The 27346-nt window shown below is 43.4% G+C and overlaps 1 protein-coding gene across 2 annotated transcripts in view; it reads left to right on the forward strand.

The window, feature by feature from the left end:
* PDZD2 (PDZ domain containing 2) overlaps positions 1-27346 on the forward strand; it is a 201946-nt gene that overhangs the window by 43619 nt on the left and 130981 nt on the right. For both annotated transcript variants that reach the window (XM_085043523.1, XM_085043524.1), the window contains exon 2: positions 20674-21495. In XM_085043523.1, coding sequence (XP_084899649.1) covers positions 21017-21495 — 479 coding nt within the window. In that variant the 5' untranslated portion in view covers positions 20674-21016. The remainder of the gene's footprint in view (positions 1-20673; positions 21496-27346) is intronic.

Consider the following 27346-nt stretch of genomic DNA (forward strand, 5'->3'; position numbering starts at 1 on the left):
CCTTGGGATGACACCTGTGAAGGTGACTCCTTGGCAAGGAGATCTGATGTCCTCTGGAGGGCTCTGTGCAGCACCCACGTATTGTTTTTGTGGATGAAACAGCTTCTTTCAATGTCACTGCTAATGTTTGTGACACTGTGGCACAGTAACACACTTCTGTCCGGGTTTGTGAATATTATGCCTCTGGTGTTTTCCTCAGAGCAATGTGCCTGGTGAGAACTAGAGCAAGCTAAAACTGCTAAAGCTTGCGTGTGTGGTAATGTTAATCTCCTTCATGGGCTATTGCTCTCCCACAATATAATTTAGTTGGGTATAAGTTGCTTCAAAGAAATCCTGCTGGTGTTGCTTCTTGTTACTCTACAACATAGAGTTGGTTAAAATAGCAGGAGAAAAAGGGTGGCTTAGCTTTGATGTCTGATACTGTTAGGAGTGAGTTGCTCTTTCCTGCTCCAGAGAGCTTCTCACAGCTGTTGAGAGAAGTACTTAGCCCCAAAATGCAAGACTTGTATCCCCCAGGGCTGGTGGAGAAGAGGTTGTGAATAATTTGACTTGAAGTCAAGGTGGTGCTCGGTGGAGCAGGAAATTAGGAGTGCTATTTTTAAATGCTGAAGAACTTATTAAAAAGCAGTAATAGTTTTCATTAGACAAAGAGCTTTGAGCTTGGGAGGCTCATGATTTGAGGTAGCATCATTCATCAAGTAAGTGTTTTTTAAAGAGTGTCAAGTAAATCTGTCTTTCTGAAGGGGTTGGTGACTATCAGGAGAATTAAGTAAGGGATGCGAAGCTTTTTGACATAAATCTTGGCATGCCAAGTATGTCTCTCTAAATTGGCAGCTGGTGTTGCCACACATTAGCATTTAGAATAAAATAAAAATGACAAATTCATCTAATGTGAGAATAAAACTAACACAGAAATTCTGCTCAGTCTGTAACTTTTGGTCCTCTCTCTCCTTTGCTCTGTGCTTGTGATTTTTTCCAAATTTTAAAGATGAGAAAGACACAAGCTCTTATGCCCCCTCCCCTTCAAACACCAGATGGAAAATGGCTCATGGACATAGGCTTGCAGCAAAGGAGGGATAATAATTCAAATATTAGGGGAGAAAGTTCTGACCCTGAGGGTTGGGGTCACTTACCCAGAGAGAGTGGGGAATCCACACCAGTGGAGATTGTTGTGCAGGAATCTGCAGGGATGTGCCATCTCTGTCCAAAACTATTTCACGCAGGGAGGTTGAGCAGAGGCCCATTGAGGTATTTTCCAAACTAGGTTAGTGTGCTTTCTGTGACAGAAAAAGAGCAGTCAGCCTTTGAAGATGGTTATACTAGGTTAAAATCAGGAAAGCAGAAGTCTTACTTTCCTTTGTCCTTGCCCAAGACAGAAAAGCACATTAATGCAAAGAATATTTGACATTAAAAAATTATGTACAACCAGAGCAGAATAAGGTCCCAATCCCCATGGCTGCAAAAAGTCGCTTTGATTTTTTTCCGGACCTTTGGGTTTCTTAGCAGCAAGTTCTCTGCCTAAGGGCTCTTCAGAGAATGGGTAGTCTAAAGCTGGCAGGTCTTGAGATTAATTTTATATTTTTCTGCTGAATGTAAGTCCAAGAAGACGTGTAGTAATCGTGATAACACGTTTACAGCTGCACTAGAACGCCCTGACCCTAAGCAGGTCATAGGCTTCAAAAAGAAACTGTTTGCTGTGACGTTAAAATAGCATTTATTCTTTGGCTTTGTGAGACTTTATAATTCACTAGAGTGTGAACAAAAGCTCTGTGTTTGGTGCTTCAGAAAGATTTTTCTGTTTATGAGTGCCCAAGATTTCTCTTATCTCAAAGACAGAGATGACTTTTGAGGTCTCACTCTTCAGCACCTGGTTGTACATGTTTACACAGAACTGTAAATGAGAGATTTCCTTGCACTGTTGAGTCACTCTTGTTCAACAAATGGTATATATGTAAGTAAAACTAAAGATTTTTTAAACTAATTTTTCAGTGGAAAGGTGATTAGTGAGACCTTGAAACCTAATATCCCCAAGAGACAGTTCACAGAGCTGCATGAAACCTAGTTCGTAGCTGGCAATAAAAATTAGAGGTGACTTGAGAGTGAGCCATTATGTTGTGTTTGGAGGGAAATCCAGGCTCAGGCACACAGTGGTTTGCATTGGGTAACAATTTGTACAGGTCAGCAGAGCTGTGCTAACTGGGGCTCAATGATTGCCTCTGACAATCAACGGGAGGTCAAAACCAGGCTGTTGTGGGGCTCCTGCCCTGCTCACTGCCAGAGCATGGTCCTGTGCCTTCCCTTTCACAAGCACTGATGCCTCTGTGGATGGGTCTCCAGCCTGGCTGATCCCCTGGAGCAGTGAAGGGGTCCTGCCCCACAAAGAGCTGCTCTCTGAGTCCTTGGGATGAGAGAGCATATGAGGACATCATGCATTCCCAAAGATGCAGCAAGGAGCTTGCTCAGCCGTGATGACTGGCTTGGGCTCTGAACTTTTTTTCTAGCTAGATTGTCAGATTTTGAATTTCTACTTTCTCACCACTCTTCATGACAATAAATGTTTTGCGTAGCTTCCAAAAAACAAAAAATTGCTTCTTGGTGCCAGATGAGGTTTGCTTCTACTCTAGCAACTTGCAAAGTAAGTCTGAAGTTTGCTGAGGCTGCTCATGGTTTTTAGAAACCATTGCTTTTAGTATGAGGGGTTTGGTTTCTAAACACCCTTTGAGGGGGGTGAAAATCCTGCCTTCAGTCTCCCAAACCACTGCTCTGATTCAGATTGGTGACGCTCTTCAGTCATGGAAAGTGGAACAGGATAGGTTTTGATTGCAGCATCCCAAAGTAGTGATGGTAGGAAAAGAGTGTGGAAGAGGGCAGAGGAGGGAGAGGATGTCTGGAAAGACAGTGTCTGATACGTGTGAGAGAGAGAGAGAGGAAGACTGGAGCTTCTTTGCTGGAGGAAGAAAGCAAAACCCCTCTCTGAGGGCATGGTCCTGCTCTTGATTCACTGCATGCCAGTTGAAAAGGGCAGCCTGTCTGGATTTCTGTCTGATCTCTCAAAGAAAGCTCTGCTCTCCAAAGCCTTTGCTGCCTTAAATGTAAACATTAGCATCACAGCTCACACTCCCGAGGTGTCTGAAGCAGAGGCAGACTGGTGACCGATCGCTTGATCTTCATTAAGGTGCATTTCAGTGTTTTGCCTGAGTGCATTGGAGCTGCTTTCAGCTGTGCCCATCTGTAGTCCCTTGTTTGTTGTCCTGCACTCCCAAGTTGAGGTCTGAGGGAAAGAATTTACACTCCTGCAAGTCTCTGCTGCCCTGAGGGGCTGGTTAAAGCCCCTGGGGTGAATTGGTGCCCTGATGAGCTTTGGCCACAGGAATCATGAGGCAGAAACTAAATCTCACACACCTCCGTCTGTCTTAAAATCATGAACGGCAAGGCCATATTTCTGAGCAACCTTATTTTCAGCATTTTCTTCCCTTTTCCTTTCCAAGTGTTGTACTTCTGTTTTGGAAACTGCTCTGCTTTATATTTATCCCTCTCATACGACAGACCAGAAAGCTTGCTTGCATCTCATTTTTTTTTTTTTTTCCTAAGAACAATTAATTTTTAACTAAAGATTAGCATTTCAAAATGCAAGTATAAAAATACAGTGTTCCAATGAGGGAAGAGAAGTTGTGATCAACCTGCCTATCCCAAGGGGAACTGCAAGGCTGGAAACCCCAGGGATGTGTAGGTGAGATGAGTTAAACAAGGGCTTATTTTTTTCTTTGAAAAATATTATTACCTGGTGTATCAAGTCTATTAAAAATAAAGTAATCCAAAATATCTCTTGGCAGATTATGGCTTTAAGAAATCCCATTTAATTCTGCTTCTTTCCTTAATGGATTCCTGTTACGGTTTGCACTTTCAGGCTTTCTGTAGAAGCAGGGCAAAATTTCTGTGTGTTTTGTCTGTGGGGAATAGAGAGTCCATAAATTGGCTATTCCTTGTGGGAAAGCCTGCAGTGGCAATTCCTGTGAGACATTGCTCCTCACAAGAGGCAATATCTCCTTTTCAGGCTTGGCTCCTGCAATGCACATCAAGCTTTTTCCATTGGGGAAAGGACTGGCAGGACAAGGATGTGTGGTCATCAGCCTCACCTACCAGAACAGTATTGGACACCCAAACTCTTTTAAGCCTGAAAGTAGGAAAAAAAGGCAAAAGAAAAGAAAATATTTGGAGATTTCTTGGTATAGTTCTCTGGAACTTTCAGAGCTCTACAGGGGTTTAAATATGATATTCCAGTGAATATGTCTCTTTAAAATACTGGGTTTTCCCAGTGGATGCAAATTCAAATTTTTACTGATTCTATTGTATTTTTAAAGTTTTCCATCTTGAGGCTGGGCATCTGGCTTCAGTTTTCCTTTTATGAAAAAAAGCACTGGGACATTTAAATAATTCAAGGGAGAAATTATATGTGCTCAGCAAACAGATGTCAAAAAAAAAAATTAAAGAAGCTTGAAATCTAGGCCTCCAAAGTCACTTCCATACATTTCCTTTTTAAAGAATCCATTTTTAATCAGCTTTTAGAAACAAAGTGCCATGCTGACATATACATACTTACTCAGTGTTTCATCGTGGGACAGAACAAAGAAAGTGAAACCAAAGTTACAAACTATTGTACTATAATATGTTAAATAAATGCTATGATACCAAATTGGTTCACCTGACAAAGCCCAGAGTTACAAGGCCGCTGTGTTATTGTTTTCCAGATGATACAAAGATAATTGAATGAATTTCTATGCATTGTAACAACAGGAGTTCATACAAGGGCTCTGGTGGCTCTGGTAAAAAAAAAAAAAAAAAATTAAAGAATATCCTTTTCCAGGAAATATGATCCTGTTCTAATTGTAAATTGTAATTATAATTTCTGATTTGTCTTTTATAGTCTCATTCAGCCCATTTTCCTGTGAAATCATTTCAGGGGTGAAGTTTGGATTGTGGTAAGTCTCTGCCTCACTCCATGCAGCACAGCTGTAGGATGGCTCCTGCCCTGGGTATCATCTAAATTGTAGCCAAAGTATGAAGAAATGCAGTAATCTGAAGGAGTCTTGCATGTTTTAGTAGAATTAATGGAAAAAAAATAGGTGAAGATAGACAGAAGAGGACCTTGCCCTCCTGAGGTTGGCACTGGAGGCATCAGCCCAGCTCATTTTGCGGCTGCTGATAAAGCTGCTCTTGCCGTATGGTTTCTTGGTGCCACCACATCATTAGTTTGAGCTTGAGTTTGAGATGTTTTAGTCCTGGTTTAGCACGTGGGTGGAGCTCTGAGGCAGTTTGATCTTTGGAGGCTGTAGGTTTTCCTGGGGTGCCTGGGAGAGCAGGGACAGTGCAGGGTCTCTGCAGTGCTCTGGCCTCTGACCTTGGGGAAATGCCTCCACAATTTCTACTGGCTTAGGGCCAGCTCAGGAAGATCTTTGAAGATGACTGAATAATCTGGTGAGGGACAGAGGCTGCTACACCCTCCATTGGCACCTCTAAGGGAAGATCAGGTTCAGCAGAGGAAATCCTCTTCTGCCACTCACTGCCATCAGTGTGAAGGTGATTTCGGGGGTTGTCACCTCTCCTCCTTTTTTCATTTGGGTGGAGGGGATTGCTCAGGTTTTATGGGGTCTTTTTAAATTTGTGTGTGACACTCTGCTCCTCCTCTATCCACCCATTCCCAAATCAGACCATACAAGCATCTATTGCAAAAGAGATGTCATTTAATCAGGTCCATGCTTGCTTGTTGCCAGAACAGGATAATGTGGGACTAGCAAAGCAGGGAAGGTTGTACCTGATTTGTCTGGCGCTGGGTGGAAAGAATAACACTTTGTCATACTCTGGCTTTCCTGGCTGCTGGGTTGACAATGCTTGCTGGCAACTCCTCATGAGCTTTCCTGCTTGGGAAGGGTGGCTCTTTCTCCAATTTTGGAGTATTTCCTTTTCTCTGTTGTTTTTCTTGTTGGCTCTGAGTCTTCCCTGCCTGCAGGTTGTTCATAGTAAAACATTAGTCATCAGTAAAACTGACTTTTTTTCATAGCTACATAGTGCGGTGATATGGCTATCAAATACCTCTCTTTCGCAGCCAGCATCTTAGTATGTTGCTTGGGATGCTGTGATGCATTCAAAGCTGAAAGTGTTTTCAAATACTAAGAGTTGGGTTGGATTTTCTAGTACTGAAATGCGTGCTGAATATTGAGCATATGGTCTTTGGGAATATTCTGGTGACAACAGATACACATTTCAGCTCCTGATCTCAAGTATGTTTCTAAGGACATGATAAAACAGAGCCATTGCAAGACTGTTGATATGAGCAATATCACATCGTTGCTTAAGTGTTTGAAGTATTAATACTTTAGTTTTCAATAACTGGATTTTTGCCTATGCTGCACTTGCCTTTCTCTTTAAAAAAAAATCCCCAAATGTGTATTTAATTTATAATATTTGAGTCCAATATTGTAGTAGCACTAAATTTAGTTTTAAAAAGTCTGTTTGGTTTAAATAAGGCTCACTTTAAAGCTTGAGCTTAATGGTAGATTTGGGGAAAAAACAGGGGGGTGTGGTGGTTCTGTTTTGTGTCTTTTTCTTTTAGTGGTTATATCCTATTACAGAGAATGATTATGATGAGAGCTTATGTGGAGGAGTCAGCTTGTTGCATGTTCTTAGTCTGGCATGTCTCTGAAAGCCTGACTGGCTTATTTTAGATATGATCTGTAGCTACACACATCTCTACAACATAATACATGAAAGTGCATGTGATATTTCTTTAAGTCCAGTGTGTGATTAATACACCAATACTGTTTGGGATAGTAAATATTATTGTGTGTGTTTGCTCTGAATGGACTTAGTCTTTTGTTCCTTCAGCCCAGTAAGAGCATTAACTCAGAAACTTGAATATTTAAAATGCCTGAAGGCAAGATTTTGCTCTGCAGGCTTTCCTTCTTGTCTTTGCAGAGATGATGACTGCATAAAAGCAAATGATTAGGTGAAGCATTGAATCATTATTTATAGACTGTAACATTTATTTATGTATTTTTAATTGGGGCTCAATTCAGCATATTGAAGTATTTTAAAGCACCAAAGAGATACACAAAAATTACCATGACAGCAACTTCTGTGATTGAAACCTTTGCCCCAGACTTGGTGCAGATTTAGTGAGATTGCATGCGGTGTGAATGTGTAGGAAATTAGTCTCTTGGCCAATACATGGTGGTGACAGGGTTCCTGAGGAGTGAAGTCAATGAAGACTATGTGTATCTGGGTTGCAGTGTCTGGACTCTGATGAACCTTGTGTGGAGACTTCCAGGAAGACAAGCATCTCCTGGAGTTACCCTGAGAGCACAGGCTCTGCTGGCTGGGCAAAGAGTTCACAATTGCCAAAGCAATATAAAACCCGCCTCGCACTCTAGGAAGCTGAGCTTGCTCCATATCTTGCTGCACTCTGCCCTCCTTTTTCTTCACAGATCATTTTCACTCAGGCAAAAAAACTATGTTTGAGAGGAGCTAGACCAAAGACTGCAGTGATTACCCTGTCTAGTTATTTCTGGAACCAGAGTATCATCCTGGGCTTGCTTGTGTGAAACAGCCTTAAAATTCAGCTGCCTCCAAAACCATGACCACACATTGCCTGAGAAAAGGTGAGAAGAGGCCTGGAAGGCTTCCAAATCCATGTTCCAAGAGGTCTGGCTGCAGAAAGGCATTGCTGCTGTGGTCAGTACTGGGGCAAGTCCTGTGTGGTATCTTAATCGATGACCTGGACAAGGGGATCAAGTACACCCACAGTCAGTTTGCAGATGGCACTAAGGTGGGTGGGAGTGTTGATCTGCTGGAGGGCAGGAAGGCTCTGCAGAGGGATCTGCACAGGCTGCATCCATGGGCCAAGGCCAACTGTGTGAGGTTCAATCAGGCCAAGTGCTGGTCCTGCCCTGGGGTCACAGCAACTCCAGGCAGCTCCAGGCTGGGGCAGAGTGACTGGAAAGCTGCCCAGGGGGAAGGGACCTGGGGGTGCTGATCAACAGTGCTGAGCATGAGCCAATGCATGCCCAGGTGGGCAAGAAGGCCAAGGACATCCTGAATGTGTCAGCAATGGTGTGGCCAGCAGGACCAGGGCAGTGACTGTCCCACTGTATTTGGCACTGGTGAGGCCACACCTCAAATCCTGCTCAATTTTGGGCCCCTCTCTACAGGAGAGACACTGAGGTGCTGAAGTGTGACCAGAGAAGGGCAGTGGAGCTGGTGAAGAGTCTGGAGCACAGGTTCTGTGAGGAGCAGCTGAGGGAGCTGGGGCTCTTTATCCTGGAGCAAAGGAGGCTTGGGGTCATCTTATCTCTCTTTACAACTCCCTGAAAGGAGGGTGTAGCCACATGGGGATTCGTCTCTTCTCCCAGGGAACAAGTGACAGGATGAGAGGAAATGGCCTCAAGCTGGACCAAGGGACATTCAGGTTGTCAAGAAGAATTTTTTCACTGAAAAGGTGGTTAAGCATTGGAACGGGCTGCCTAGGGAGTCACCATCACTGCCAGTGTTCAGGATATAACAACCTGGCATTTATGCTATCGTTTAGTTGACATGGTGGTGTTTGGTCAAAGGTTGGACTTGGTGACCTTGGAGGTCTTTTCCAACCTAAATGATTCTATGATTCTATGAAAGACATGGATGCTGTGGTCAGCATCTTTTCTCTGAGAGGTGACAGCTCACTGCTTCCAGCAAGTTTCTACCAGCAGGGTTAACCTTCAATTTGGGAAAGAAAAATTCAGTCTGGCATGTATCTTTGGGAGGCTGCTGTAGTTCAGCTGGAGGTTAAGAGGACAGAGGCAGCAATGACAGGGTTATGGTTCAGTGGTTTGTGTCCTTCATAGGTCACAGATGAACCTTTTGTGCCTCAAAAATATCTTCATTGACTTGAGAGCAGTAATAGGAACTAAATTAAAACTGCAGAGTGCAGAGACTGACCCTCCATCTGTGGAAATCCTGCTGTTGGCTGCGGTTGAAGCAATGTCAATGGTTTTGGAGATGCACTCCTTAAGGAGGTGATGAACAGTCAGCTTCATGGGTGCTCTTGCCTGTCAGAGCTGTATGGAAGAAAACAGCTCTGCCGATGTGTCAAAGTGCTTCACACAGCTGGAACAACCCTTCATGGAGAAGGAGTGAAGTAACTTTGCTGTGTTGAAAGGAAATGCAATTGTTGCCTGCAGGCAGATATTGGTGGTAGAGATGTAAACTGTTATCTGAAAATCCTTAGGTTTTTCACTTCCAAGCTCACTGAGAAGTGAAAGAGAGCATTGGTGATTATGAGTAAGTGAGCAGCGTTACGGGATCTGCCAAAGCCAAGATGGGAAGGATCTTCTCTGAAAGTCCCTTCCTAAGCGCCACTTGGCACAGTTGCTTGGGAGAATTCACTGTAGGCTGTTAATTGTTTCCAGTGCTCAGGTCAAATTAACGATGATTAATGGATTTTGGGAATAGTGATGTAGAAATACGTCTTGTTAAATCTGGTACTGTTGTTGTTGTTGCTATTGTTATTATTATTATTTTGTTAGTCTTCACACTTATGAGAAAATAGAAAGCTATTTATTTATTTATTTACTTAAATTTTTGGCCTTTCCGGTAACGCAGGGAAATGCCATTAGTCCACCTTCCAAGTGTATTGCAGTTTGCAGTGCTGTAAGCTGTTGGTTTTCTTAGTGCTTATCAAAACGTAATTTAAACAATTTGTTGGGGACATTTGTTTGTTTAATATAGAATCACAATATTGGAACATGAGATGTTTGTGGTTGGTTTGTAATACTAGATGCATGACTCCTGCAGACAATGCAGTCCAAATTTAACACGTTATTTACATTTTCTTGTTTTATGAATAATTGTTGCAGAGATCTTTCCCACAGGAAGATCTTGAGAAGAGTGGAAGCATTTAAAAATAATTACAGATCTACAAAGGCTATTTTTGTCCCTATTTTAATGTAAATGTTGTTTTCAGAAAGAACTGGAGTGTACAGTAAACTTCTGTAGGAGTGTTCAAAACATTAAATGGAAGCCCAGTCCCTCAGGAAGCCTTGCAATTGAGAAATTTGGGGTTTTGGTAATCAAAGTATAGGTAAATAGGTGCTTACTTCAAATTCATACAGGAGTAGGTGACATTAGTGAGGACCTTTAAAAACTGGGTCACTTATTTAGGTGCCTAAATGTGAATTTGAAGTCTAACTCTGTTACTTATGTTATATGGCTGTAGTTGTGATTAGTTTTCTGTGTGAAAATGCATGTATGTGTGTGTGTGTGTGTGTGTGTGTGTGTGTGTGATAGAGCTGTGCTATTTTCAAACTTGGGAAAGGGATGTTTCTTGGAATCTGCATACTTAAAATTAGATTTCCTCTGTGGTTGCACAACTGTAGAGTAAATCCAGAAAAGCATCACTGATTTTAATTATGTTACTCCAGATTTTTACTTCTATAAATTACGTCAGAAACTAATTCTGAGTACTCTGAAAACTCATAACGGTGCTTCCCAGCATCAGCTCTGGACTGGTCAGCAAGTGGAAGAGATCCAAAGGATGATTAGGCATGTTGGTGTACAGAGGAGGCTGAATGATTGCAGAACTGGATGGGTATCATTCTGCAAGAAACTCTTTTAATATTGTTCTTTCATTGTTGAACAAGCTTTCAATAACTTGGTTCCTTAAGCAAGCTTTTTTTGTTCTGCTATCGAATTGAGCAGTTTTTAAGGGCTTATAGGTAGATAAGTAGTTTTAATTATCTGACAGCTAAGGACGTTTGCTTTGATATAGTCTGGGACACCAGATCGTGTGAGAATTAGGTAATTTTAAGTGTTGTCTGAAATAAGTTGTTTCATTCTGGTTTAAATGAACACAAAAAAGCAAGTCTATCTTCCTTCAATACGCAAAAGTACATTGAGTGTAAGAGAATATTTGAAAGAATTAGAAAGTCACTTAGAAATTGGAAAGCTTCTTCATTTTCCCACCTGACCTGGACTTGGAGCAGAAGTTGGCTGCTGGAGACAGTTTGTTATAAAGAGGGTGAGGACGAAAAAGAATAATTTGATCGTACCAAAGAGCTTCTGTATCAGTATCAGAAAGAGTTTTAGATTTGATCCTCTCATTAATAATGGATGGCCAGACAGATGCTTCCTCCTCTTCTGTCTCTTTTTAATTCATCTGAAGGATGGTGGAAAATGCAGCCCAGTGGTTTGAGCCTTGCTGTCTCTCCAGTCTAAAAGCTCACTGTGTCTGTCTCCAAATCTCCTCTTGCAACACAGCAGTTTTGGCATGTTGAAAAGTGCGCTTGGGAGGCTTCCTTACCAAGCCAAGCAGGTCAAACAACCTAGTTGTTTAATACACGAAAGACCTAAAACTGGGAAGCTGCATCATCTCAGTCCCTGGCTCAGCATTTTATTGCCATCTGCGAGACAACTGGCTTTGGCTTTCCCTGCTTTCAGAGAAGGGCTGCCTGTATGATTGCTTACTATCCCAAAACATATCATAGTTGTGTCCCCAAAGGACACCAGCCTCTTGAACATCGTCAAGACTTTAGGGACATGCAGTGAAGGAAGGGCTTGTGCTGCCTGACCTGGAATGGGAGATGGAGCCTTTGGTCAACACCATGGTTCAGAGCTTTACTGTTACCTGCTGACATAGAGCAGATGTGTTTTTCAGCTTTCACCTGTTCATGTCATTTTAAGTAATAACATTAAAATCCCACTATGTTCCTGGTCCAGTGGAAATACTGTCTGGGATATCACGATCCCTCATTTCTGGTATAATTTCACACAGTGTGTTTTGGAAATGTATCTCTTTTTATGAGCTTGCTTATGTTGTATGGTCATAAAGAGGAAGGAGGAGGTGGATGGCGTCAGGGCTCTAGAAGGAATAAGCAGCTTCTACCAAGAGGCACTGTTTGGTTTTGTGAGAAGTGAGGCAGCTCCTCCTGAGCAGTGCTGCTAACAAGGACATGCTCTATGGCCTTAGAGGTCATACTGGTGGTGGAAGCTGCTGTAGACTTCACACTGTCCCTGGACTGAGAGTGATCCAGTGCTGTCACCTGACTCTCAGATGATCTGGAGCAAGGGTAGAAGGAATTAGGAGAGCCTTGCTCTCCCCCATCCTCTGGTGGGACATGGTGCGCCACATGGTGCCTAGTATGGGGGGCATATATAGTGCTTACAAAATTTTCCAGTGGCCCTGTGGCTACAGGAAAGCTTCAGATGAGGCTGTATGGATACATACTTTTTGTAGCTCCATTCCCTATTTATAAAAATGGGCACAGTCTCATTTCCTCAAGGAGAGATTTTACTAACTGCCAGTGTTTTAGATACTATGAGAGCGCCTGGAAATAAATAACTCCTGTAGAGAGGCATTGGATGGTGAGGTTTTCAAAACAAATCCAAGTATATGCTTAGGTTTTTACCTAACTCATTTAGAGTGTAATGTTTCTTGCAAGAATTTTGCATTTCTACGCTTGGCTGTTTTGGTGTCCTCTTGGTGAACTGTTCTTTGTTTTCAGGGTGTGCTTGGGCTGATACTGTAAATGTCCTGGCAATTACTAGGTTTGATTTAGTAAGTCTAGATGTTTGCACAGGTCTTTTGATCTTTAATATAGTGAACATAAATACTTGAAAATCAAAGCAGTTAAGAAAGCATTGCAGGGAACTTGTCTGCATGAATTGATATGGTTTCACCACTGACTTTATTTTGCTGTGCTACATTAGAGTTTTTTCTGTGCCAGTTTAACTGGATTAAAGCAGGTTCCATCTGATCAGATTCAGATACCTCTATTTTACTTGGCCACACATTTTTCAGGCAATGGAGCAGAAAGTGCACTTGAAAGATGTCAGGCATCTAGTCTGAAAATAAAGATCTATAAGAGGCCAGATAACTGTTTCCTCCCAAGAGTGTCTGTTCTACTCCTTTCGCCAGAAATTGAACCCATGGGGACAAGATCAGATGAGGATTCAGCTGATGTTAAAGAACAAAAATCCCAGTTTTAATATTCTGGTATTCCTGTTGGTTACTTGTGTGGAGGTCAAACCTGAGGCTGTGGTTTGACTGTGCAGAAAATCCAGCTTTAGGGCTCCTACAGCTGTATTAAAAGCATTGAGGCCATGAAATAAAAAATGCTGAGTGCTATAAAACTTGCTGTCAATTCAAATTTGTTCAAAATCTCTCAAAGCCTCCCAGCGTAAGATTTAAATTTTTATTGCCAGGTCAAATATCAGAAGCACTCCTATGGCTGGAATAAAGCTGACCTGTAAATGTACACACTGGCTAATTCAGCAGAAACATAACTGTGTGCCCGGATCTGATTCGTACCACTGGGTAATCCAGAATAAAACAGATTTGCTGCTGTCCTGAAGGATTTCAGACCTCAAGTCCATTACAGCAAAATCTTCTTTCAGCAATACTGTGTCTTTTAGGGAAAAAACCTCAATTCAGTTCCAATACGTCTTTTTCCCATTGTTGGGTTTTTTTTTTTTTTTTTTTTTTTTGGGGGGGGGTATGTGTTGTGGTTTTATTTTTGCTATTAGTTTCGAACTAATAAGTAGAAGAAATGTAAGCTACATTTGAGTAGAAATTAGTAAATGAATGTCTTTTGCTGGCAGTGGATTTATTTCTCTGGTGCTGAAATGCCCAGATGACTTTAGAAAAACAAGTACAATGCCTTCATCTATATATAAAAAGATTAACAGTATATGTCAAACATAACCTTTAAAGCAATTATAAAGTGATCTCACTCAGGGGATGAAAACAATTTTTGGAATAACTGTATGTATGTTTTTCTGGCAGTTTAGGCCAGGCTGGAAATGCCAAAGGGGTTATCCTGGTGGACTGGGTCTTGGCCATTTGCACAAATCACCTTTTAAAAATTGGTAATGGGACATTTTAATGACCCTCTATATTTCTGTTTCCTCCTACAAGAAAGTGAGTATTGGAGCTCTTTACATCATTCCTTTGAGGACAACAGAGGAAGAAAAAGCTTAGTTTGTCAGAAAAGAAAAAAGCTTATTGCTTATGAACATCCACATATGCTTTCTGACAGTTCCAGCCTCAACTTACTTGGAGAAAATATTTTATTTTTCCACAAACAATCATTTAAGACAGCTTTTTTGCTGCCTTAAGAAAACCTCAAAGAAGCAGCTGCTCTTCACCTACCTCACATATGTTTAACTTGGTTTTTTGAACCAAAAGGCTGGAGATGAAGGAAGAAAGTGTGTTACTTCCTGAGCCGTAACTAAAAACTTTCACTGAGAAATGGAGATGAAGATAGCCAGTTTATTTACGTGGGTGGTATTTCAGCCTTTGAGAGCACATCTTATGTGGGCGTGCTGGGTGGAACAAGGGCAGGTAAAAGCTGATTTTTGCAGCTGTAAATACTCCAGGGATGAAGGTGAGAAGAGCTGATAAACACTAAGAAGCACAGAGAGCTGTAGAAGCTGCATGTCTGCAGGTATAAACTGATTATGAATACATTTAAGCTGGAATACAGACCATTTCCAACTATGTGGTGTGTTGGGGCAGCTTTCCAGCAAAATACCAGAGATGTAGGTGTTCTTTACTTCTATTTGAAATTTGATGAGTTTTATTGATTAGAGCACGAAAAAGTTGCTGTGATAGCTGGGGTCTGGATTTGATGATGCCCAGGGGGATCTTTGTATCTAGTGGCACAAGGAAGGGGACAAGACAGCTCTGCTCACCGGGTGGTGGTGACACACCTTTGGGAAGAGGCATGCAGCTGGGCTGCAGCCAAGCAAAGTGGCTGACTGTTTCGTGGTTGGATGGAAAGGAGTGGTACTTGGCTGTTGGGACTGCTGGCTGAGAGGGAACCATACTTTTTTCAAGGTTTTTGCAGCAGCATCTTTTGGATTCTCTGAGAGCATCTGGCCCAAAAGCTTCCTTTCTTGCAAAGGAGGATGCCTGTCTTGTGCTGTGAGTTGGCTCTGGGTTCAGTCCATGGGCTTCCACAGCAGTGGGGGGTAAGCCTGAGCCCTAAAACCAGTACTTAGCATGGTGAGACTTTCTAACATGAAATCCCATGAAAGGTTGAGCCCCTTTGTGAGTCCTCCTCAAACTGAGTGGTCACGCTGTCTCTGCACCATCACGATCCTTCTATTTGAACAGGACTAATATTGTTTCCATATCACACTCAGTGTATTAATTGACATTTCCCACTGCAGTATCTTCCTAGTTGAGATCTTCTATGCCTGCAAACATCATATCTGTACAGTCTTAGTTCACTTTATCCTTGAAACTGTTAATGAAAAAGTCTCAACAGACCACACTTAGTGAGATCTAGGTAAGATGGGAAATTTAATTACCAGAGAGTGTGAATCAGTACCCTCAGAGGGATTCAGAGCAACCACGACAAAATTTCTCTGGTGAAAAGTTGTCCCCAGGAACAGGGACTCCTTTTCTGAGGACATGGGACTTAGGGCCTGCAGGGCTGCCCATTTCCAAATCTGTCATGTTTTACTCCAGGCAATTCTAGGCAATTACACAATGGGCATAAAATTAGAGTACTTTGTACATAGGTCTGTACTCTATGTGAGGCAGGTGGGGTGGTCTGGCAGACCTGTCACCTACAGAAAGTGAGCAAGGTGGTGGTGACTCCAGTAAATTTTCTCATGTGGGTCTTGAGTCTATTTTGTGGAAGTCAAGAGTAAAAATAAATTTCTTCTTAGCGTTGAGGTTTCCATTTTTATCAGGCAGGTCTATTTTTTCCCTTGATGAACAGCTTCCCACCTTTCTATTTTTTGCTTCCATTGGCATTGGACACCTGAGCTGCTCTTCTTGCCAGCACAGAGGCGTTCAGCTCAGTGCTATGCTGTCTGTTGCATCTGGAAGGAGTATTTCCTATTTATGCTTTTCTGAAGTAATTTTTCCAAAGCCAGAAGGTTTTGTTTGAGAATATCAAATCCCTTGAAAGTACTGTATAATTATCTACATGATTAATTTAAGTGTCTGCCGTGGCTCTGCAGCAAGCTCAGGGGCGTAGACAGGCAACCCGCAGCGTATCGATGCCCACAGCTTTTCCTGTGGGGAGAAGGAATGGGGTTTTGAAGGCTGCCTGCCTCTGGCGGCGTGGAGGGGGCTGTCATCCTCCATCTCTGGAGGGATGTGTGTGCATGGAGGGGGAGAGCCCTCCAGCAATGCTGCTAAATGAATGATGGATGAGTTTTGCGTGGAATGCAGATGCCTTTGAACACTCCAGCCGGCTAACTGCAGGATTGGAGCTGAAGTCAACATCAGTGCCCTTTGCCAGTGCAGAGGAGATTTGGAGACTTGAGCTAAAACTTTGAGCTGCTTTCAAGGAGCCCCAAGATCTCCAGGCTGGAAACCGAGGCAATGCTTTTGATTTGGGGATTGTTTGCAAAGGACAGCCCATAACATGTCTACGCAATGTCAAAATTGGTAAATAGCTAAGAGCAAAACTTCTTAAATTATTAGGCAAAAAGGGCCTTAAAGAATGATCTGGTCCCATCTTCTGTAGAGCTTGAATGGTTCTAAACCCTGTATGGTTACTGAGAGCTTTACCAATGTTTGCTGTTAAAGCATAGGGTGCCATTGTCACAAGGGTGTCATTGTCATAACTCACAGGATGTTGCCCATTAAATGACCACTCACAGTACTCTCACTAAGAAAATGATGTTGAAGGAAGTAAAAGTAAGAGGGATTGAAATGGAGAGATCTACTCTCTCCCAGAACCCAAGAGAGATTGGCTCTAGTCATTGTTCATGGCAGATGTCTGACCCTCTGCAGAGACTATGGATGATGGAGACTCCAGCACCTGAGATGGTGTTCCCCAGTGTTTTGATATTCTTCATCCTTCTGGGCGTTACCTAACCACTAACCTAAACCTACCTGGATGTGATTCACATCCTCCATTATGGGCAAGAGGAACAGACTCCTCCTCCTGGTCACTGTGGGGCATTTTAAAGTACATGAGGACCTTTAGCTTGTGCTCTCACACTCCATCTGCAATACTTTCTTTTTTTCAGACCAGCAGGCCCTAATTCTTTGAGTATTTCCTAGGAAGTCAGACTTTGAAGACCAGCAAGTCATGTCAGAACTCTGCTCCAACAGGGCAGTTTTGCTGCTGAGACCTTCCCAGCCTTGGGTGAGGCTACAGAGATACTTCATGTGCCTTGTCAGCTTTATCCCTGTTGGCACATTCTGGGACAATGACCCCTTTTTTCCCCAACAGCAAGACTTTCTTGATAGAAATTATTCCCTATAAGCTCTGGAAATGCTCAAAGACAAGCCAGATGGGTCTCTGAGCAATCTGGTCTAGTGGAAGATGTCCCTACCCATGGCAGGGGCATTTGGGACCACATTCCTTCCTAACCCCATCCATTCTGTGATTCTGTGAAATGCTGCATCTCTTGCCAGAGATTTGCCACATAGCCAACGCTATCTAAGTGAGATTTTCCTTTTGTAGTACTCTGCATTTGTTCTTGATGAACTTTACCCTAATTTTTAGAGTATGTTTTCTGATTTTTGCCAAGGTATTTTAGATGCTAATCCCGTTCTCCAGTGTGTCTGCAGACACTCCCAGCTTTGTGTAATCTGCAGATTTAATATGTGTATTCGCTTTCATTGTCCAGGTCACTAATGAATGTGCTGAGCAGAACTAGACTACATAGATCCAGCAGAGCTCCACTTACAGTGTCCTTCTGTTTTCACAGAATGTCATTAATAACTACTCCCTGGGTATGGATTTATAGTAGTCTCATTTAATCATATTTCCCTAGTATATTTATGAGAAAGTTGTTTGAGACGGTGACAAAAGCTATAATAAAGCCCCGATAAATGACATCCAACAACTTCTCCATTATGAAAAGAAATTAGTTTGATTTTACATTATTTTCTTCTTGTCTTTCCTGTGTCTGCAGCTGCTTATATTTTTTTTCACTTCCACATACATGCAGTCTGTTTCTTCATTTGATTCGGAGTTTTTAAGATGATTGAAGCTGGATTGATTGATGCAGCATTCTTCTACTCCTTCTCTTTCTGCCCTTGAAGACAGCTACTGCATTTGCTGTTGTCCTTGATTCTGGCCCCTTACCTGTTTGAGTTTTCACAAGTGACCAACACAGAGATATTTGAGATGGTTTTAGCTGGTTTTGTCGGGAATTGAAATGGTGGTTTGTCCCACTCTGCTGGAGTACAAATACCTGGACGGAGGACTGATCTCACCCTGGAACAGGGAGAGAAGAGAGTAGGATACCTCTGTAGTGATACTGTGTTGCCCTGTGTACTAATCCCCTGTGCATAGCTGGTAATTTTAACAAGGACTAAAGCAAAAATCAAACCAGTGTTGCCTCTTTCAGTGTCATTTTTCAATAACTTTCTCTGTGAGCAGCATTTTCCTAGACTGTCTTCTTGGTATTAATATGCATATAAAGGGTAACTTTTTTATCTTCTGCAAGTTTCATTTAATTTTCATGCCCTGATGTTTCTATTATTTTTGCCTATGTGTTCACACTATTTTTTTTAACTCCTGCTCAGTAACCTTTTAGTGTTCTTTCTTCTTGTCTTTGAGGAAAATGAAAAGCTCGTGATGCTGCCAAGTCTTCTGATCCTTCTGCATTGAGATGCTATTGTGCCTGTGCCTTTTAAGCACAAAATATTGCTTCTTCTAGAAACTACAGCTCACCTTGATTTCTTTTTCCTTTAAACTCTTCTGCATGTATTCTCTCCTAGCAGGTTTTTTTTTAAATGTACTGAAGCCAGACATTTCTATTTTGCTCTTCCCAATCCCTTGGTTTTACAGGCATTGTCACATGAGTTTCTTTCCACCTTCTTACCCCCAGCACATCCCTCTCTGAAGGCACTTCCCTGGTGATTACTTGACCCATCCGTTATGTGAGAATGTTGCTCTGAAGGCAACAGGACCTTCTGTCTCCTTCTGCTTTCCTTTCCTAGCAGATATCTCATGCTTGTACTAACCCATTACCATTGAGTCAGCTCTTACCACCTTCTTGGTTTAGGGTCTGTTGCACCCTCCCCTATGTTTGCTTTGTTTTGTACTTTTTCCCTTTTTTATTAACCAGATAATTCAGCAGTTCTTCCTCCCGCTGTGTTCTGGACCTCAGAGCAAATATATGCATCATGCTGGGTATGCCAAGAGATTCTGCCCCTACTTTTTCTTTGTTGGTCCACGAATAAGCTGTGCATCTTCAGATCAGTATTCCAGATCTAGGCCTTACTACAGCAAGTTCTAGTTATGTCAGTTAAATAATTGCTCTTGTCTTAAATCTGAGATCTTAAATAACACTTAAATTTTGTGTCAAAAAAACCCCACATATTCACCAGTGTGGCATTATATAGCTAAGATGTTCAGAGGATTTGACCTTGTCTCCTGGTCAATCCGTGTCTGTATTATCACCTGTTATTTTAGATCTGTACCTGGGCAGTTTCTGTCTTTATCCTTTCCCTTTTCTTCCCTGTTTTTCCTACCCTGAGCCTGACTCAGAAATCCCACTCACAAAGCAGTGGACCAGTTCCTCCTTTCCCAAGCTGATGTCTATCCCTGTTGAGCAGCTGGTGTAACATCACTCTGTTGGTGAAGATGCTGGTGTCCTCCTATAGGAGCATCACATGTGGCCCTGGCCTGTTGTTGTCCCTGCCTGAGCTTTATTGGGGTCACTCCTGTCTGTCTAGGTCGTGCCCCACAGCCAGGGTGGTGACAAAAGTTTGGATACAGCTTCTGGGTGGCAGTGTTTTGCAAGAGCCTCCCTCTACACTCATTCTTTTGGCGTTACAAGCGCTTTCTACAACCCTTCTACCTAACACAAGACTTCGATACACATCTGCAAGAGCAGACCTGCAGGCTGCAAGCTCAAAGCTGCTGCTTTCTTCAGCTTTCCTGGTGCACAGCTCACTGAGCAGCATCCACTGCTGGAAAATAAATCCCTGAAAGAATCTGGTCGACCAGACTTGACTTGCATCACAGTTTTTTCTTGTTTCATGGATCCTAATGATCTTAGCAAAAAAAACCCCGTGTCTCGCCCTCTTGCCTGCTAACCCCCAGCTCCTGCTGCCTCCTCTCTGCCTGTGTGCCTCCCTCTCCAAACTGCAGGAAATTTGGGGAATTCACCTGCCCAAGTCTTTTCCCAGAGACCTGGATAGTCACCTCCCGTAAATGCTTTGCCCCCAGGGTGGCTGTGAGCCACTGTTGCCACTAAGGGAGGAACCCTACTGGTGTCCTCACCTTTCGTGCTTGCTGCTGCCCATCACTCGTGCACCTTGGTGGGGAGCTAAGTCCGGGAAGAGATCGGTTTAAGCCTTTCCCAGCCCAAATCCCTGGCATGGATGGCAGAGCTGCCAGCTTCAGGCGCTGGCGAGGCCGGTGCCCCTCCGGCGGCCCTTGGAGCGGGTTTGGCAGGAAAGTCTCCTAGCTTCGGTGAGAGCCCCGGAGCTGCGGCAGGAGCATCCCCTGGGCTCCGCAATTCCCGTTTCAGCGGGAAGGTCAGGAGCTAATGGTGACCTTTTATTCCCTTGCTGAGGAGAGCAGCTGGTGCCCTCAAGTGGTAAACCGCAGAAGGAGAGCGGCCGGGCCGTGCGAGCCGGCCTTGGGCTGCTGGGCTGGGGCTGGCTGGGGCCTGCCGTGGTTTTTTGGCAGCTCTAACCACGCTGTTTTCCCCTTGCAGGACGAGACGCTGTGGTGATCGCGGTGGGAAGGACGCTTTGTTCCCGAAGGAGCAGGGACCCCGGCGGCAGGCGGATCTGGAGAGCCGCAGACGCTCCCAAGCACTTCATCTCCCAGCCTATTCGTAGGGCCGGCTGTAGCCTCTTCGTGCCTAACATCCTGCCTTGACTGTGCTCTTGGTCAGCTGGAACACCCCAGAAATCTCCTTGAGATTTGATGGAGCTTGCTTCGGACCTGCAGCCCCACTCCAGCATGTCCCCAGGGGCTGTGGGGAGCCACGGCGGGCGAGCAGGGAGCCGAGTGGGGCAGGAGCTGATGGCGTGAGGGGATGCCCAGGGACAGCGATGCCCATCACGCAGGACAACGCGGGGGTCTTCCTCCCCCTCCTGTGCCAGTGGCTGCAGAACAGCCGTCGGGAGGGCGCCGACGGAGCCGAGCAGCAGCTCTGCCGCTCGGCCGTCCAGAAGCTGAGCGAGTACATCCAGCTCAACTTCTCTGTGGACGAGAGCAACCTGCAGCCAGGGAGCTGCGCGACTTTGGATACAGAGATCTGCACCATGTACCTGGCCCAGGAGATGCGGAAAAATGAGGTCCTAGGCTTGAGCTTTGGGAATATCCCTGCATTGGGGGACTATGGGGAGAAGCGTCGGGGAGGGAAGAAGAGGAAGGCGCACAAGGGGCCGGTGCTCGATGTTGGGTGCATCTGGGTGACAGACTTGAAGAAGAACAGCCCTGCTGGGAAGTGTGGGAGAGTGCGCCTGAAAGATGAGATACTTTCTCTAAATGGACAGCTGATGGTTGGTGTGGACGTCACCGGAGCAAGGTAAGGATGGAAGAGCCGCCACCAGCAGCCACCTCTGCTGCCATGTGTTGCAAGTCACAGTTGGTACTGATGGAAGTCCAGGAGCAGAGGTTTTGACGTCTTTTTGACGTACTTTCCAGCCCCTGGGAGAGTCCTGGGTTTGTTCTTAAGGTCTTGTGGAAAATATGTAACAAAAGCAAACTGATAATTAGTCCACATGTGCTACTTACACTTCCACTTGAAAATTTTCAGGGGTCACTGGGTCAAAAAATTGTATGTCATAATCACCAGAGGGGCTGCACTAAAACAGGAGTCTTCCTGGATTTCTGTAAAACTGTTTCCTTAAGCAAAAATGAACACAGTCGCTACATCACTGGAAGATATTTTTACAGGTGCTTCTTATTTTTGTTGAATTGCTGGAGTTCAGGGAAGCTTTTTTGACAGCTAAATGTGTTCTGAGACTTTCTCAAAGCAAGACATTTTTGTGTTTTCCAGTTTGGAACAACTTCATTTTAATAAATTCCCTTTGATTTTAATGCATTTGCTCTCTTCTGGTGTCTTCTGACCCAGAAAACTTGAAATCTTTAAGAGTTCAAATAAAAAATTAAGGTTCTTGCAACGATATAGATTATTCTTCTGGTGTTTTTTTAATTCAGCTGTTCCATGCTGTAAAATCAGTTATTGTCCCAGTTTTGCTCTTTGTGGGCTGGCAGACTTTCTCACATTACCCTTTGCAAAGGCAAAAGTTTTCTCCTATGTAGGTGAGGACATAAATGTTCATTCATACCTCAGGTTACAAGGTACCTGAGGGCATGAAATCCTCCCCTCCTTGCCAAAAGGGAATCTGTCTTGGGGATGGACAGTTTTGGAAGCCAAGTGCTAGTGAAGTGATCCCAACAGGCAGTGAACGTGGCAGGAGTTTGCGCTGACCATCACTCCCAATCTTGTCACATGGAAGAATAAAAGCAGTGACTCCTCAATCTGTGGGTGCTGGGCAACTCAACCTTCTGTGGTTTTACAGGTATGAAAACAACCCTCTCTTAACTCCTAGCCTGTAGTTCAATGACTGTATAAATACTTGTACTGTGGCAGTATCAGACAGTGGCACCTCCAAATTTGAGAGTGTTTGTGGCAAAAACAGTTTTCTTTTTCCCCTTTGATAGATGTCACTGTTCTTAAATCCAAGGGCCTGCAGTGACTTGCAGTGGCCAGCAATAATATTATCTTATTGATAATGCAAAATGAGAAATAATAGCCAATAAAGTCCTAAACATTTGGATATCTGTCCTTTTTGTCCTGTTCCTGAAGGCTTAATTTAGGGCTTGTTCCTTTTGGAAAGCTCTGTTATTAAACCAGCAAGCTGTGACTGCAGCTAATGGGAACCAAGTGCTCATTTTTCCTTACTTTTTTTGTCCATTACAAAGGCAGAGTTTTGGTAGTGTGGAGCCAGTGTTGTTCTTAAAATCCTGTTTTAGAATATTCTGCATTCAATTTAGGCCAAAATTTAGGACATTTCTTAGTCAAAACCTGATTTATTTTCAGCATCCAAAGCATCCTTGTCTAACTTACTGTTGACTGCTATTTGACAAGGGCAATGTTGATGGATGACAGTTTGTGACCTTGAGGATGTTCCCAGTTTGGAGTGCTGGCTTTTGCCTATCAGGGAGCTGGCTGGCATCTCCAACGCCGTGTTCCCACATTGTTCATCTGGAATGTTTGAGGATTCTGTGAGAGTTTTTCAGTAGCTTTCTCTATTGGGGTGATCAGAATAATTCTGTCTAGCTTTATAATAGGCTGAAAGACAATACCAACTTGCCTTCTGGGAAGACTGCTTCCAAGAAGAAGCTTTCCTAGAGTATTTCCATATTGCTGCTATGGTGGAAGTTGGTTTCTCCTTAGTTTTTCAAGGTGTTGTTGGGGCAGCCCAGCACACTAAATAGTAATCCTGACTCGATTTCTGATTGCCTAATTATATGCTGGCTGAATGAGAAACACTTCCAGATTGATACAAGGGGCTGTGAGTGCTGTGATTTGTGGTGTGATGTAATTAGTGGAGCCTGCGCATGGTCAGTGAAATTAAAATACTGCCTTATCTCCTGCAGCACCAGGCTGAATTGGGAAAGAAAAACCACTGCTTTATTTTTTACTGTGTTTATTCCTCACCTGCCAAGTGTTCTAGGGCAGCCCCATCGTGCCAGATGAAGGAGTTTTTCACACTGAATCTTCCAATCTATTCTCTTAACAGTGGAGGATTTGAGGGTCTCACAACTCTGCCATTTCCCACCTCTTCAGCAGAGTTTGCAGAAGTGGTCCCACCCTGGGCTTCATGTAACCTCACCTCTAGTTCCAACCTGCCATACAAACTCTCCCTGTTCCAAGGGGCTAAACCAATACACCAGACAACAAAAGAGGAGAGGTGAGGGCACAAAGTCCATTCTGCTGGCTGTCCTATGGACATGGTCAGCCTCCAGAGAACACAGGGGCAGGTGACTGGAGCTGCAACAGATTGGGCAGCCCTGGACAGACTGGCATTTTGGCACCTGCCTGGTGTCTGCCTACAGGTCCTCAGGTCTCGGAGTGGTGGTGAGGTCAGACACAGTGAGTAAGAGGAGCACAATGCTTTTTGGAGGAGCCAGCTGTGAGTACCACTCATCTGTCTCTCCTTGTTAGAATTTGACTTCTTTAAAGAAAAGTTATTTATTTAAATTCCACCTGATTTCCATGTACACAGCAGAGACAGGTTGATTATTGCTGAACTTGTTTCTTTTATTTTTTTCCTTTCTTTTCATTTAGAGAAACATTATGCAGTAATAAAATCATCAAAGCTCTTTGCCTAACAGGATATTATTACATTAGAGAGGAATAATGTAGGTGGTGTCATTTTTGGTGATGTTAGTGATTGAGGGAAAATTATTGCTCTCTTTGGAGTTAGCAAATTGTGTGTGTCTATCAAACACAATTGCAGGGAAATGAGCTGTATTGGAGTACTGAATAAAGGTTAGTCAAAACTCTGCCTATTTATTTATCTTCTGTCTACACAACTATGTCTCCAAAATATGTGGATTATGTTCCCCCAGACAACAACTTCCTATGTATTTTGGAACTACTCTACTCATTTTAGACTATTACTCACTTACTGGAGGGAGGCTGCTAGTATTTCTGCAGATGACAGATGAATCCTTCATTTCTTGAGCATAACTGAATGGGGCGTCATCAAGCAAGTCCTAGGAGGATTGTAAAAAAATTATTTTGTCATTAATATAATTCAGTTTGAAATATTTGATTATGAATTTCATCACGCATATCTACAGTACTTGGACACAGTTACCATATACATTTAATCTTTAAAATCAGTGCTAAGTAGATTTCCAAATTCAAACTGTTCTTGAAGAAAGCAGAGTAAGATACATTACCAGTGATGACAGTGTGGTAGAAACACGAGATATTATTATAATTTTGTCATTGAGAAAACCCAACCACTCCTCCAAAATATCATCTTTCTCATTGCCAAAAAATACCAAACATTGCCATATGTGGGAACACAGTCAGGGAAGTGGCTGGCTTCTTTTTAATCCACAAACTGGAGCTGCTTCCAAAAAATGAAGAGAGAAATATTTTGACAGCCATACCTTTGTTCAGTGCTTTCTCAGTCTCTGCTCTTCAGCCAGTGTGCTGGGGGAAGTTGCTAAGACTCCTCCTCAGCACAAGAAACAGCATGCCAAATGTCAGGGAAATTAATTTATTTTCAAAGATGCTGAGAAAGACCTTTTGGAATCAGGACTGTAATGGAGAGGGAGCTTCAAGTGCCACTACTGAAGGCAAAGCTTTAACTTTACCTGAAGTTGAGGGTTTTCAGCAGAGCCAAGGTCTTTCCGGAATGGTTGCTGCTGCCGCACACCACATGTTCCATGCCTCTAGGATAGCTGGAACTACGAAGGTAACACCCTGTCCCTCCTCGAAGGTCAGTGCCATTAGTAGATATGTGATGTAAGGACGTTCTAAACACAGTCCTGCTTCTCTGTAAGTGCTATCAGCTGATTACAGATGACAGTTCAAAATGTCTAACGAAATTATAGGTCTCAAAATGTGCATAGAACTTCGTGCTGCCTGCTGTGGTAGTCAGTAACAGTAACAGTCCTGGGCTATGCTATGGTGAAATATTGAGTTTCTTTGTCAAAAAAATTGTTACTGGTGCTGGAAACACATCATGCAGTTCCTGGTTTCAATTACAGACAGATTCTGCCCTAGCAGGGGTCTTCAGGAGGGTGATCTTTGTTTCTTTGTTGTGAGTTCTGCAGACAAGGACCAGACCTGTGCCTGCAGAGCAGTGCATGTGCTGTGGGGCTGGGAGTGGTGAAATCTTTGCTGTGTCTGAGATGAGCAGCTCAAAAATCTGAGTGTGGTTTGAAAACTATTGTTTCTGAAGAGCACACTTTTCAGGGCACTTTTTTATTGAGATCCCCTTTCCTCAGAAATTTGAATGGAATTATTTTTTAAAATAAACTGCTTTGCTCCTGCAGTAGAAGTACTTTCTTGCTGGGAGGAACATCCTTCCCCTCCAAACGTGGTCGCTCTTTGATATTCAAGTGCTCCAGTTTTGCATTTTCCATGGGGCACCACTTCCTGCCGTGCTGTGTTGACACTGTCACTGCCTGACAAGGATGGCTGTCCTCGCCATGACTGCTGTGCCCCTGCCCTGGCAGCTGCAGTTGTGTCTGGAGCATCCACAAGATTTTGCTCCACGATCTTATGCAGCAGTGTGTTCAAAATGCTTCCATGTGCCCTGACTGATGTGTGGGGATGGGACACTGTGGGAACCAGGATCAAGGGCTGCAGTCCCTCAGGGCATCAGCTACAGCCCTCAGGGCACATTTTGGGTAACAAATCCATTCCTCAGTAGGGTTGGGTTTTGGGGTGTATGAGTGCCTGTGTTATGGTGGCACAGGATGGTTCGGGTTTCTGTGCCTATGATGGGACTGTGTTTCATTGAAGTTTTTGGGATTTATCTTCTGCTTGGTATTGCAATCTCCAATATACATCCTTTTTATTACAGAAAAATCACCCCAAGGAAACAATCCCTGGTCATCACAGAGAGCTTTGTCTCACTGCACCCCCACCTCCCAGGCACATCAGGTTGCATGGATCGATTGCTCTGTTTTACTGTGTTTCCTCACCTCCTTCCTAAAGCAAAAGTGCTGCCAACACAAAGTGCTGCTCAGTATAAGCAGCTGCTTTGCCTGGTGTTAGTAGGGCCTTCTCTTAGTTATGTCCATAAGAAAATATTTTTGTTTTAATAGGAAAACAGATGGAAATTTATCCAGTCCTTTTGCCCTTGGCCAAGGGGCAAACATTTCTGTGGAAGCTCCTTGTTAAAATATTAACAACACTGACTACAGAGCGAAAAACAAATACAAGTGGTCCTGAGGATTGCAGCCTCCAAAGTCAGTGGATAGAGTTCTCATAACTGACCTAAAAAATACCCCCGACATGTTGTGGAATTGAATTAGTTTGCTTTTTTATATCATATTACCAATCTTCATGCTGCTAAGTGACGGATCAGGGCACAGAGGCTGAGACCTGGGGCTTGTTATCATGGGCAAGGATGAGAAGCCTGTGCTGACGTGCCCTCTGAGCTGCCTGGTGTGCGAGTCCTGAGGATGGAAAATAAGCAGCACGTAGGGATTTTGGCTGAGTGTTTTCTCCTCCAGTTGAGCTGCTGTGAACTGGGATACAGCTCACAGTAAATGTGTGCTCAACCCATGCAAAATGAGAGAAAACTTATGGATGCCTAACATTTGCAAGGCACAGCCTAAGTCTCACTGTGTTCCTGAAGTCAGGAGCATGCAGTCGCCTCTGAAGCATGGCTGCTGTA

Source organism: Lichenostomus cassidix, chromosome Z (genome assembly GCF_008360975.1).
Source record: "Lichenostomus cassidix isolate B80296 chromosome Z, HeHo_3.0, whole genome shotgun sequence".
Lineage (NCBI taxonomy): Eukaryota > Metazoa > Chordata > Aves > Passeriformes > Meliphagidae > Lichenostomus > Lichenostomus cassidix.